This window comes from Lithobates pipiens, unplaced genomic scaffold (assembly GCF_037356315.1).
Source record: "Lithobates pipiens isolate NorthernLeopardFrog02 unplaced genomic scaffold, aLitPip1_a1.2 Scaffold_23, whole genome shotgun sequence".
NCBI classification, from domain to species: Eukaryota; Metazoa; Chordata; class Amphibia; order Anura; family Ranidae; genus Lithobates; species Lithobates pipiens.
This window is the reverse complement of record NW_027507785.1, coordinates 131,331,443-131,344,543: the sequence shown is the minus strand read 5'-3', so window position 1 is coordinate 131,344,543 and position 13,101 is coordinate 131,331,443. Positions and strand designations below refer to the sequence as shown.

The 13,101-nt window shown below is 46.2% G+C and overlaps 1 protein-coding gene across 8 annotated transcripts in view; it reads right to left on the bottom strand.

Annotated features, from left to right (window-relative positions):
• Positions 1–13,101, bottom strand: part of PLA2G6 (phospholipase A2 group VI) — a 252,096-nt gene that overhangs the window by 221,219 nt on the left and 17,776 nt on the right. For 6 of the 8 annotated variants that reach the window (XM_077452375.1, XM_077452372.1, XM_077452376.1 and 3 more), the window contains one exon: positions 8,834–9,051. The exons of the other annotated variants lie outside the window; for them this stretch is intronic. In XM_077452375.1, coding sequence (XP_077308501.1) covers positions 8,834–9,042 — 209 coding nt within the window. In that variant the 5' untranslated portion in view covers positions 9,043–9,051. The remainder of the gene's footprint in view (positions 1–8,833; positions 9,052–13,101) is intronic. 8 annotated transcript variants of the gene reach the window in all.

Below are 13,101 nucleotides of genomic sequence, written 5' to 3'. Positions count from 1 at the left end.
TGACGCGGCAAGTGACCTGGCAGGTGATGTGGCAAGTGGAAAATCAACAACTTGTGGCAGGTGACTGGCATGTGACGTGGCAAGTGGACAATCCATAACTTGTGGCAGGTGACGTGGCAAGTGACGTGGCAAGTGGACAATCCACTTGTGGCAGGGGACGTGGCAAGTGACGTGGCAAGTGGACAATCCACTTGTGGCAGGGGATGTGGCAAGTGACGTGGCGAGTGGACAATCCACAACTTGTGTCAGGTGACGTGGCAAGTGGACAATCCACAACTTGTGGCAGGTGATGTGGCAAGTGATGTGGCAAGTGGACAATCCACTTGTGGCAGGTGACGTGTCAGGGGACGTGGCAAGGGACGTGGCAAGGGAACAATCCACAACTTGTGGCAGGTGACGTGGCAGGTGATGTGGAAAGTGATGTGGCAAGTGGACAATCCACAACTTGTGGCAGGTGATGTGGCTGGTGATGTGGCAAGTGGACAATCCACATCTTGTGGCAGGTGACGTGGCAGGTGACGTGGAAAGTGGTGTGGCAAGTGGACAATCCACAACTTGTGGCAGGTGATGTGGCTGGTGACGTGGCAAGTGGACAATCCACAACTTGTGGCAGGTGGCATGGCAGGTGACGTGGAAAGTGGACAATCCACATCTTGTGGCAAGTGACGTGGCAGGTGATGTGGCAAGTGACGTGGCAAGTGGACAATCCACAACTTGTGGCAGGTGACGTGGCAGGTGATGTGGCAAGTGATGTGGCAGGTGATGTGACAAGTGGACAATCCACATCTTGTGGCAAGTGACGTGGCAGCTGACGTGGCAAGTGGACAATCCAAAACTTGTGGCAGGTGACGTGGCAAATGACGTGGCAGGTGACGTGGCAAGTGACGTGGCAAGTGGACAATCCACATCTCGTGGCAAGTGACGTGGCAGGTGATGTGGCAAGTGACGTGGCAAGTGGACAATCCACAACTTGTGGCAGGTGACGTGGCAGGTGATGTGACAAGTGGACAATCCACATCTTGTGGCAAGTGACGTGGCAGCTGACGTGGCAAGTGATGTGGCAAGTGGACAATCCAAAACTTGTGGCAGGTGACGTGGCAAGTGACGTGGCAAGTGGACAATCCACATCTTGTGGCAAGTGACGTGGTAGGTGATGTGGCAAGTGACGTGGCAAGTGGACAATCCACAACTTGTGGCAGGTGACGTGGCAGGTGATGTGGCAAGTGATGTGACAAGTGGACAATCCATATTTTGTGGCAAGTGACGTGGCAGCTGACGTGGCAAGTGACGTGGCAAGTGACGTGGCAAGTGGACAATCCAAAACTTGTGGCAGGTGACGTGGCAAGTGACGTGGCAAGTGGACAATCCACAGCTTGTGGCAAGTGACATGGCAGGTGGCAAGTGATGTGGCAAGTGGACAATCCACAACTTGTGACAGGTGACGTGGCAGGTGATGTGGCAAGTGGACAATCCCCAACTTGTGGCAAGTGACGTGGCAAGTGGACAATCCAAAACTTGTGGCAGGTGACGTGGCAAGTGACGTGGCAGGTGATGTGGCAAGTCACGTGGCAAGTGGACAATCCACAACTTGTGGCAGGTGACGTGGCAGTTGGACAATCCACAACTTGTGGCAGATGACATGGCAAGTGACGTGGCAGGTGATGTGGCAAGTCACGTGGCAAGTGGACAATCCACAACTTGTGGCAGGTGCCGTGGCAAGTGACACGCTAAATACAAGTACACTGCAGCTCTCACAGCTGCTGCTACTCACTCTGGTCTCACAAAATTGCTGAAATAGTTAATTTTTGAGCTGTGGAGGGTCTATGATGTTAGCTTAACTAAACGCTTCTAGACGCAAACGCGGTAAAACGCCGCTAAATCACGGTAAAAAATCGCGGCAAAACGTGTTTTTCTAAACGCCGGTTTCAACATGTGTCCAGCAGCGTTTGCATCTGCGTCTCGTGTGCATGAAGCCTTAGCATTTAGGGGCTGGTGGAAGGGGCTCCCAAACATTGACCACTGTGACTCCGCAGATTTAGACAAATAAACCTGGACTTCCTGAACAACGTCCAAAGAATGCAGTGGTCTCTCTTCCGCCGAACGAGGCTGAGAGAAAAAAGAAGGTAAAATAATGTCCTGATATAAACGAAAGGCCGACACCGCTTTTGGCAAAAAGGAAGGAACAGGTCGTAACACGACTTTGTCATGGTGAAAGATCAAGTACAGTTCCTTACATGAAAGGGCCGCCATCTCCAACACCTTTCTAGCCTAGGTGATAGCCATTAGGAAGGCTAGATTGCGTGACAGCAAGGCTAATGGAATTTCCTTGACAGGTTCAAATGGTTGCTCAAGTCCCAAGGACATATAGGTGACCTAATGGGGGGGGGGGGGGAGCAAGCGAGGTGAATTGCCCCCTGCATAAAAGGTTCGGATCAGTGAATGGGAGGCTAAAAGGTCTTTGGAAGAATACTGATAGGGCCGAAACGTGACCTCTGATTGTACTCAAAGCCAATTTGATTTCCACAGCTGACTGTAGAAAAGAGAATTCTCCCAATCACATATTTCCGAGGGTGCAATTTTCTGGCTTCACACCAAGCAATATAAGTCTTCCAGACCTTATGATAAATCTTCCTAGTGACAGCTTTTCTAGCATTCACTAGAGTAAACACCACTGGTCCCAAGATGCCACGGTCCTTTAACACCCTGGCTTAAATAGCCATCAAATTTAGAGACTGTAAATTGGGAAGGAATATAGGACCTTCAGACAGTAGATTGGGGTGATGTGGAATAGTCCATGGCCCGTCTATTAGTCTGAAAATCTCTGGGAACCAGGGCCTTCTGGGCCAGGCTTGTGCCACCAGAATGACTGGTACCCCCTCTCCGAATCCTGCACAATAAAATGTGGAAGGAGAGGGATCGGAGGTAAAGCATAGACCAAGGAGTACTGGGTCCATCAGAGCATCTGCGCCAATTGCCAGAGGATCTCTTGTTCAGGACACAAACTGCTGTAGCTTGTTGAACCTGGATGCCATTAGGTCGAGCTCTGGTCATCCCCAATGTTGGCAAATTTCCTGTCACACCTCTGGGTGTAGGGACCATTCCCCCAGGTGGATCTGCTGGTGGCTGAGATAAACTGCCTTCCAGTTCTCTCTACTCCTGGGATATGGACTGTCAATATAAATTGGCCCATGTCCCTTATATAGGCCACTGCCGTGGCATTGTTGGATTGAAAACTGATGGGGCAGTCCTGAAACTCCTCCGCCCAGGAACGTAGGGCTAGACGTACCGCCCGTAATTCAAAGACATTGATGGGCAGGGTCTGCTCTGTCCCTGACCATTTCCCCTGAGCTGTGAGCCCGTCTAGGGTCGCTCCCCAGCCTGAGAGACTGGCATCTGTAGTCAGTACTCTCCAAGTTACCAGGAGGTTCTGATCCTGCAACTACTAGTTTAGGCTTAAGTATGCCTGAGGAGATAAGCAGACTGGATAATCCAGGGCTTTTTTTCCCTGTGTTCCAAGCCAACAAGATGTCTTGTTGTAATGGCCTGGAATGGAACTGGGCATAGGGCACTGCCTCGAAGGAGGATACAATCCTCCCTAGAAGAGTTATACAGAGCCGAATGGAGGGTTGTCTGGTGCCCTTAATCTGACACATCTGTTCCTTCAGGGCACAGATCCTTATGGGCGGTAAAAATACTCTTGCTTGGACCGTGTTTAGGATCAGATCTAAATACCTTAGACTTTGAGCTGGTCTCAAAGCTGACTTTTCGGTCTTTATGATCCAGCCTAAGCTTTTCAAATACTGCACCGTGCATACTGTGCCCTGTTCTGGAGCCTATACTGAGTGATCTCTGAGCAGGAGGTCATCCAGATACCCGAGCACCAGAATCCCTTGGGCCCTTAAAAGACCCAGTACTGGTGCTAGGACCTTTGTGAACACCCGGGGAGCTGTAGCAAGCCTGAAGGGTAGAGCCACAAACTGAAAATGAAGTTCCTCTACTGCAAAAACGTAGGAACCTTTGATAAGGCTGCACTTTGCACTCGTAGTGCAAAGTGGATTTGCCTTTCGTAAAAAAAACAAAAAAAAAAAAAAAACAAACACACCTTTAGGTCCAAAATGGGTCTTGTGTCCCCATATGGTTTCTGAACTGTAAACAGGTTTAAGTAAAACCTTGTGCCCCTTTCAAATACAGGAACCTCTACAATCACTCCTTGATGCACTAGATAATGTAGTGCCTAAAGCAACAAGTTTTCTTTTTGGAGGGAATGCTGGATCTTAGAAAGCTATGAGGGAGAACCCCCCCGCAACTTCAGCTTGTAACCGTGAGATACAATTGTGGTGACCCACTTGTCCTGAATTGTTGTTTTCCAAATGTCCGGAAAGCGCAGTAGCCTTCCCCCCACCCGATGGAGTGGGGGCGTACCCTCAAAAGGAGGGCTTGGTGTTGGGTTTAGAAGAATTTTGGACCCAGGGACTTTTCTGGCTCTGGCCTTGCAGCTTGCCCATGGCCCTAGCGCCCTGTTGGTGGCAGAACTGCCCTAACGCTGAGACATTTGAGGAAACGGCCACTAGGTTTTTAAATGAGGGACGGGTGGTGCTTTTCTTCACAGGAAGTAGAGAACTCTTCCCTCCGGAAATCTTTTAGCTATATTTGTACAAGTAATCACCAAATAAACGTTCTCTATGAAACGGGAAACCAGCCAAAAACTTTTTACAAGGAAGGTTGGATGACCAGTTCTTAAGCCATAGAAGTCTGTGTATATGTGCAGACAAGAGAGCCAGATGAGAAATCTGCTGAATCTTATTGAATCCTTTAAAACGTCAGCAGAAAAAAAAATAAAAAAAAATAAAAAAAAACACACAGCGCTCGAGAAATATGTCTTAAGCCCCGTACACACGAGAGGACTTATGTCCGACAGACTTCCGAAGGAGTTCTGCCGGAGTTCCGACAGAGTTCTGACGGACTTTTCGACTGAGCGGACTTGGCCACACACAATCACACTAAACTCCGACGGATTCGAACGTGACGACGTACGACTGGACTCGAATAAGGAAGTTCATAGCCAGTAGCCAATAGCTGCCCTAGCGTCGGTTTTAGTCCGTCGGAATAGCATACACACGAGCGAATTTTTCAAAGGGACCGGGTCCGGCGGAGTTCCGTCGGAAAAATTTGAAGCATGTTCCATATTCTAAAGTCCGTCAGACTTTGGCGAATCAAAAGTCCGTTGCAGCCCACACACGATCGAATAGTCTGACGGAATCAGTCCGTCGGACTTTGGATGTTGAAAAGTCCGCTCGTGTGTACGCGGCATTACTTTCAGGCAGATCATCCTCCTGGTTAGGCCTATCAGTCCGTTTGACCTGATCCTTTATGGACTGGCAAATACCAATTGCTGCAACAGCTGGCTGAATAGCTGAACTGGCCAAAGAAAAGGAAGCCTTTAATAATAACTCTGTGCGTTATCTACTAGACAAGATAAGCTCTTGTTTAACCACTTGACCACTGGGCACTTAAACCCCCTTCCTAACCAGACCAATTTTCAGCTTTCGGTGCTCTCACGCTTTGAATGACAATTACTCAGTCACGCAACACAGGACCCATATGAAAATTTTGTCCTTTTTTTCCCACACAAATAGAGCTTTCTTTTGGTGTTATTTACTCATCGCTGTTTTTTTTTATTTTTTTGCGCTATAAATCCAAAAATACTGAAAATTCTGAAAAAAAAAAAAAAAAATTGTTTCTGTTAAAATTTTGCAAAATTGAAAATTTTCTTCATAAATTTTGGCCAAAATATATACTGCTACATATCATTTGTAAATATAAATCAACATTGGTGTATATTATTTGGTCGGTGAGTCCACAAGCTATGGTGCCAATCTCTGAAAATTGATCACACCTGAAGTACTGATGGCCTATCTTATTTCTTGAGACCCTACCAAGCCAGGAAAGTACAAATACCCCCCAAATTAACCCTTTTTGGAAATTAGACATTCCAAGGTATTTAGAAAGAGACACAGTGAGGTTTTTAAAGTTGTAATTTTTGCAAAATCAAGTTATTTTCTTTTTTTTTTTCGCAAAATTGTCATATTATCAGGTTATTTCTCACACACAGCATATGCATACCACAAATTACACCCCAAAATACATTCTGAACCTTTAGCCTCTCAAGTATGGTGATACCACATGTGTGAGAGACTTTTACACAGCGTGGCCACATACAGAGGCCCAACATGTAGGGAGCGCCAGCAGGCGTTCTAGGGGCATAAATTTCAAGGTTAATTTGACCAATTACACTTTGAGGCATTGTAGTAGCATGGATAAGCCATAGATGGCTGGGTGGGATAGCTGGGTATGGCTGAGTATAGCTGGGTATGGATGGAGAAGTATTGCAGAGTATTGATGTGTACGGCAGAGTGTGGCAGAGTACGGCAGGGTGTGGCAGGGTGTGGCAGAGTATTGGCAGAGTCAGAATGTGGCTGGAATGGGCACTGAGCAGCGCTGTGGGCACTACACATCTAGCCCACAGCACTGCTGCAAACAATCTCTCCCCCCGTCCCCTCACACTATAGCAATCGGTACAAAGAGGGCAGGGAGGAACCGGACGGGATGCCGGTCTGTTGCTGTGATCGCTGTCATTTGACAGAGAAATCACGTGGTAAACGGCTGCTATCAGCAGACATTTCCATGATCTGCTGGGTCTTCCGGACCTGGCGGTCACAGATGTTCTCAGGTGCACACCCCAGGGGGCCCTCCCAGAATAAGCCAACCGCACTGTAGCGGTCTTTCGGCTATGGCCCGGTCGGCATGTGGTTAAGGGAGAGGCTGCTGCATCTACGGGTGGCATGCTCCATTTTTTAACAAACTTTTCATTCATGAGATATAAAAAAGGGAAAACCTTAGTAGGAACAAAAGTCCTGTCAGGATGTTCCCAATCAGCATACACTGCTTGTTCCAACAGGGGGTGTAGGGGGAAAATCTGTGTGACCTGAAAAAGCCTTGGAAATCCCAGAGGACCAGGGGCGCTCAGCCACCTCTGCAAGAGGCAACTTAAATGCAGAACGAACCATTTCGGTCAGAGTCAGGATCAAAAGCCTCTGCGACTGAGAGGCAGACATCGACTGGATATCTTCTTGTCCGGATTGCTTCAAAGCCGACTCATCTGCTGGGTACTCCACCGAATTCTGAGCTTTAAGCTCCTCCCCATCCTCGACCCATTCCTGCTCCAGACTAGGAGACTCCGGGGAGGGGGATCTGTCATGCTTCCTGCCACCCTGCGGGATGGAGGCAATCATGCCAGCAATCCTGTGCTCTAACCCGGATATAGCTGAGGACAGTTCATCCTTAGTGATAAAGGGTGAAACAGCAGCATTGACTGCAGGCACAATACCAGATAGGTGCAGCGGCTCAGATTGCCCAGAAGCCTCTGGTCCTTCAGGGGATACAACACTAGGGATATGACAAGGTTCATCAGGAACTACTGATGATGTGGTGTTAGTCCTACTCCTCTTTTTGGAAGACATTTAATAGCCACAAAGAGTAAAATAAGCTAGGTGGCACCGAAGCGTTATGTGCGTGTACGTACACACGCAGTCCTGGCGAACGAGCGTGACTGTATTTGCGTACATTAGGAATCTTCATGCGCCCAGATAAAGGCTACGGTACATGTGTGGCGTAGCTGCATGTGCCATGGCCGCCAAACTGCCGAGTCCAGCGGCATTCTTGCGAATGCATGTGCGCCGTAGCAGACCAAGGCGAAATTGAGCACATTTGTGCGCCATCATACAGGTAAAAAACAGCCAGACACAAGAAGAAAAAAAAAGGTACACTTTGCAAAAATCCACAGCTAGCCCAGAACTCCCTCATATGGTCACCGCAAACAGATGTCCAGCCTTTAGGTAGCTTGACAAAATAAAGGGGTTTCACTTACCCATCCAGGCACAGGGCCAATTAGAAACTAAGGGCCCAATCTTCATCCTTCACGGCTGCTTCCTTGCACTTGGACCTTCAAGGACTGGGTATCCTTTACAAGTTTAGGGTCTACTCTCTTGGACCTGTACGGCACCCTGCAGGAAATGCCTTAGCGCAGTACTGTCCAGGATTTCCACTCTGCAGGGTCCAGTGCCCAGAGACCACATTACAGGCAAAACCTTGCAGGATCTTGAGTCTTCTTTGCGAGGCCCGGGTACCAGCTGTCTAAGCATAAAAACCTGTGTCAAATGGATCCAATAATTAAATCCCTTGATTAATTTTGGAACCATTTGTGGGACTAGAGACCTGGCGGTCAGAGTGCTCAAACAAACCGTGCCATCCACCTTGCAGACACTGGTTAAAAAAAAAAAAACACTAAAGTACTTCCTGTATGTGAGGGGTTATATAGGGGATCGCTTCCTGTCTGAAGACCTTTGGTCTACCAGTGTCCATTCACCTGATGAAGAACGATGAGCTCAGGCGTGCTCGCAACTAGCACATGCAGAGCCTGCCAAGAAGTTGCCACTGCATAGCGTGAATCACAGGCAGCGAGACATTCCTCGATCCCTGCAGCCGCTCATTGGGACAATGTCTCAATGCTTGTGATTAGCGCTGTGCAGTGCAGACTTCCTGGTGGGCTCTGCACATGCCATTTGCGAACACGCCGGAGCTCATTGATGAAGTATAACCCAGCAGGTAATGAATATTAGCATGACTTTGTGTCCCATGATGTATGAAAAAGAAATGTTTGTTTTTTGTTTTTTGCCCAGACAAACTTTAATACAAATTATGCACCCTTATATTGAATCAAAATCAGCATATAAAAAAATATTGGTGTTAGATTAAAAGCAGAAAACATACAAACCGGTAGGCATTTTGTGGTGTCAGTGGGTTAACTAAAAGGCAGTCCCATGATCTTGCAGTTTTGCTTTTGTAAAGCAAGAGCCGTCCATCTTCTCTGATTCTCGGGCAACCAACATAGTCCAGGAGAGGCACCTCTCTAACCTTATAAGGATTTGTAAACAGGTTGCTCACTGCATTTACAGTGTTGAAGATTCGTCCAAACAGGTCCATGGAAAATCACTGACAAAAGGTAATAATCAGATATTTTTCCATTAATACATTTCTAAAAACCTTATTACATACATTCTAACAATCAACTTCCTTTATTTACTGCTATTTGGTTAATAATTATACCATTGAAAGTGTTTTGTTATATCTTTCGATACCGAATTCAAAAAGATTTGTTCTATTTGTAGGACATAAACTGAGACATTTATTTAAAAGATTTATCGGATTTTCTTTTAACCTATTTTAAGAACGGTCTTCCACCTCTGCGTCATTTTTTTGAGGGACCTTTTGGCCTATTGGAGAAAAGAATTTTATATATGAACATGGTTTATATAATATCTGCTTAGCTGAACACAATTTTTAAAAAGAAATAAGTAATAAAGATATTTATTACTTCAACATTATATATAGATTAATATCTATTAGGCTACATGCACACAGGCGGCTTGGCCCCTCAGCAAAATCCCAGAGTTCTGGGGCACCTTGAAGGCAGAGATGCAGCATCCCACCCGGCTACCATCAGGTTGTCAAGATCTATGAAAGGCTGAAATACGCAGTTGCTCCATGCTGCACTGCCTTATACATTCAGGAAAGTTTCAACCAGACTTAGGAATACTGCATTCGGGGTATACCCCTGTTAAAGTGAAAGTAAACTCTTTTTTTTCACTTGTACCTACAGGTAAGCCTATAATAAGGCTTACCTGTAGGTACAGTGAATATCTTCTAAACCTTCACCGTTTAGGAGATGCTCAAACTCCATGCAGCCAGTGATGTCACCGATGAATTCCCTCTGAAGGGACGGAGCCGTGGTCTGTGACTCCCACGCACATACGTGGGAACGATGACGACCGGAGCATGTAAACCCAGAAGAAAGACCGGTTGAGGATGGAAGCCCTCTCAGCAGTGACCGCGCACCGCTAGAGGGCTTTGTTCTAAGGTAAGTATTTCATAATGTGCTAGTATGTAATGCAATCTAGCACATGATGCCTTTACCTTGCAGGATTTAAAAAAAAATGGTGTTTACTTTTGCTTTTACAGTAACAGCCCCAAACATGAGTACTGCTTGGTATAGAATCCAGCCACTGTTTATTTCAGCCTGTCATAAATGTTGACAATCCAATTAAAATAGATGTGTGGCACTTACCATTAGTAACTGAGGGAGTTCAGACAAGTGCATATTGAAGAGATTGCCCTAAGGCCCCTGAGTACCATTCATATCTGTGTGACTTCAGAGTAGTCCCTGTACTACTTTGGTCCGACTTTGATACATATTGAGGTCCATAGACCTCAATTTTACACAGATAATCCCTGAAATCACTGTAAACTCACAGCAAAAATTACTTGACTTTGAAGTCGCAGTAGTGTGTAAGGGGCCTTAGAGATCCCACACTTCTGACCTCTCTAAGACCCCTTTCAAACTGGGGCGGTGGGTCCGTTGGCGATAAAGAGCCGTTATTTTTAGCGGCACTTTACCGTCGTATTTGTGGGGTTATTCGGCTGCTAGCAGGGCACTTCTGACCCGCGCTAGCGGCCAAAACTGGGTTAGAACCACCCGCAAAGTGCTGCTGCAGCAGCGCTTTGCCAGCGATATAGCCGCACTGCCCCACTGATTTTAATGGGCAGGAGCAGTGGAGGAGCGGTATACACACCGCTCCAAAGATACTGCTAGCAGGACTTTTTTTTACCGTCCTGCCAGCGCAGCACTCCAGTGTGGAAGCCCTCTGGCTTTCACACTGGAGTGAATGTAGCGGCTCTTTCAGGGTGCTTTGCAGGCTCTATTTTTAGTGCTGTAGTGCCTGAAAAGCACCCCAGTGTGAAAGGGGTCTAAAATAGATTGTGCCGGGCTGCTGTCCTAAGGCACCTGAAAACACTTTGTTTCATTTATGAAATAAGCAGGTCGAAAGCCATTCAGTTTCTGCACTTTCTATCCCACAGCCAAAACAGGAACTAAGCAGAAAACCCTCCAAAGTGAGAAAATACCTGGTCGTCATCAGGGTCACCAGAAATAGTGACCCCACTAGATTTCACTCTATTCTTGTTCTGCTGACAACCCAAAATTTTAGGATTCTCTTTTAACTTCAACTCTTGATGAAAAACTGGGCAGTTAGAGAGAGTGACTCTCCCTAGGGGGCATGGACAGCAATTTAAAGAAAAAAAAAAAAGGCAGGTGTTCTAACCCTTCTCTCCACTCCGTCAACAGCACACACCGATGTACGTCGGCAGAATGGCACAGGCAGGCATATTGGCGTATAGGTACGTCCAATCTTCAATGCCGCCCTGCCTTCGCGAGCATGCCGGCGGCGCGCTTGCGTGCCGGTCGGGACCCCACGGACTCAATCGCCGTGGGCATACCCGCGATCGTCTCACGGGACGGCTGAATGGAGGAAATGCAGTGTAAACAGCATTTCTCCATTCTGCCTAGCAACTAGTGACACTGATCTCTGCTCCATGTGATTGGAGCAGAGATCAGTGTTCACTAAATGAAAGCCCAACCCCCCCACAGTTAGTAACACACCCCTAGGAACATTTAACCCCTACAATGCCACCCCCTGGTTAACCCCTTCATTGCCAGTGTCATTTACACAGGAATCACTGCATTTATATAGCAGTGATTAATGTATAAACGACAATGGTCCCAAAAATGTGTCAAAAATGTCCAATGTGTCTGCCACAATGTTGCAGTCACAATAAAAAAACAAAACAAAAAAAAAAAACAATCGCTGATCGCCGCCATTACTAGTAAAAAAAAAAGAAATAATAATAAATTATTAATAAAAATGCCATAAAACTATCCCTATTTTGTAAATGCTATAACTTTTGCGCAAACCAATCAATAATAGCTTATTGCGATTTTTTTTTACCAAAAATATTTAGAAGAATACGTATCGGCCTAAACTGAGGGAAAAAAATGTTTTTATATATTTTTGGGGGATATTTATTATAACAAAAAGTAAAAAATAATGCGTTTTTTTTCAAAATTGTTGCTCTATTTTTGTTTATAGCGCAAAAAATAAAAACCGCAGAGGTGATCAACTACCACCAAAAGAAAGCTCTATTTGTGGGGAAAAAAAGGACGTCAATTTTGTTTGGGAGCCACGTCGCACGACCGCGCAATTGTCAGTTAAAGGGACGCTGTGCCGAATCGCAAAAAGTGGTCTGGTCTTTGACCAGCAAAATGGTCCGGTCTGTAAGTGGTTAAATTAGATTTTAAAGAACATGTGTCAAACACAAGGCCTGCAGGCCAAATCCAGCCACCTGCCAATTTTATGTGACCTTCATACCCAGGGCTTTTTTTTCAACTGGAACTTGGTTCTGCCACCTCCCACTCTTGCTCTCTGCTCCCCACACAACACCATCACTTGTAAACACAGAAGACTTCTGTTTTTACAAGGACAGCTTTCCTAGTAGCAGTCCTAACAGATCTCTGCCTGCCCTGTAGTCAACCCTTGCAGGGACAAGGGAGATGCAGATGCAATATGGGATGGGATATCACATGGCAATCTGCACTGTGATCCCTAGCTGTGCCTGGGTGAACATACCACGACCAAAGATCTCCTTGCAAGTGAGGTACTAGAGCTGCACACCCCTAAACCCTGTACACAGCGCACCCCAGAACCCTGCACTGGGTACGCACGGGCAGCCCTGAAATTGCACATAACGCACTCCTGGTATTTATTGCTCCTTAGGATCCTCAACTGTTAGTGCAGTTTGGCCACACCCACCGCTGAATGCTGTTCCTGTACCTATTCTGACAAAAAAAAAAAAAAAACATGGATAAATTTATATAGTCTTTTGAGGGCAACCAAAATGTTGATGCGGCCCGCAATGAAATGGAGTTCGAAACCCATGCATTAGCCAAGCTTTATAGGAAAGCTCATGTGATTGTGGGTGTAATTGCCATCATCCCGTTTGGAGAAATTTTTCTAAGATATCCTCATTTTTCGGACTTTAAAGGCAATCCAACCATGATTTAAGGTTGGATATATTTTTTATTGTTGTTTTCAGAAAACAATAATTACAAAATATCAACATTGTAACAAAGTCATTATCAAAAAGACGGAG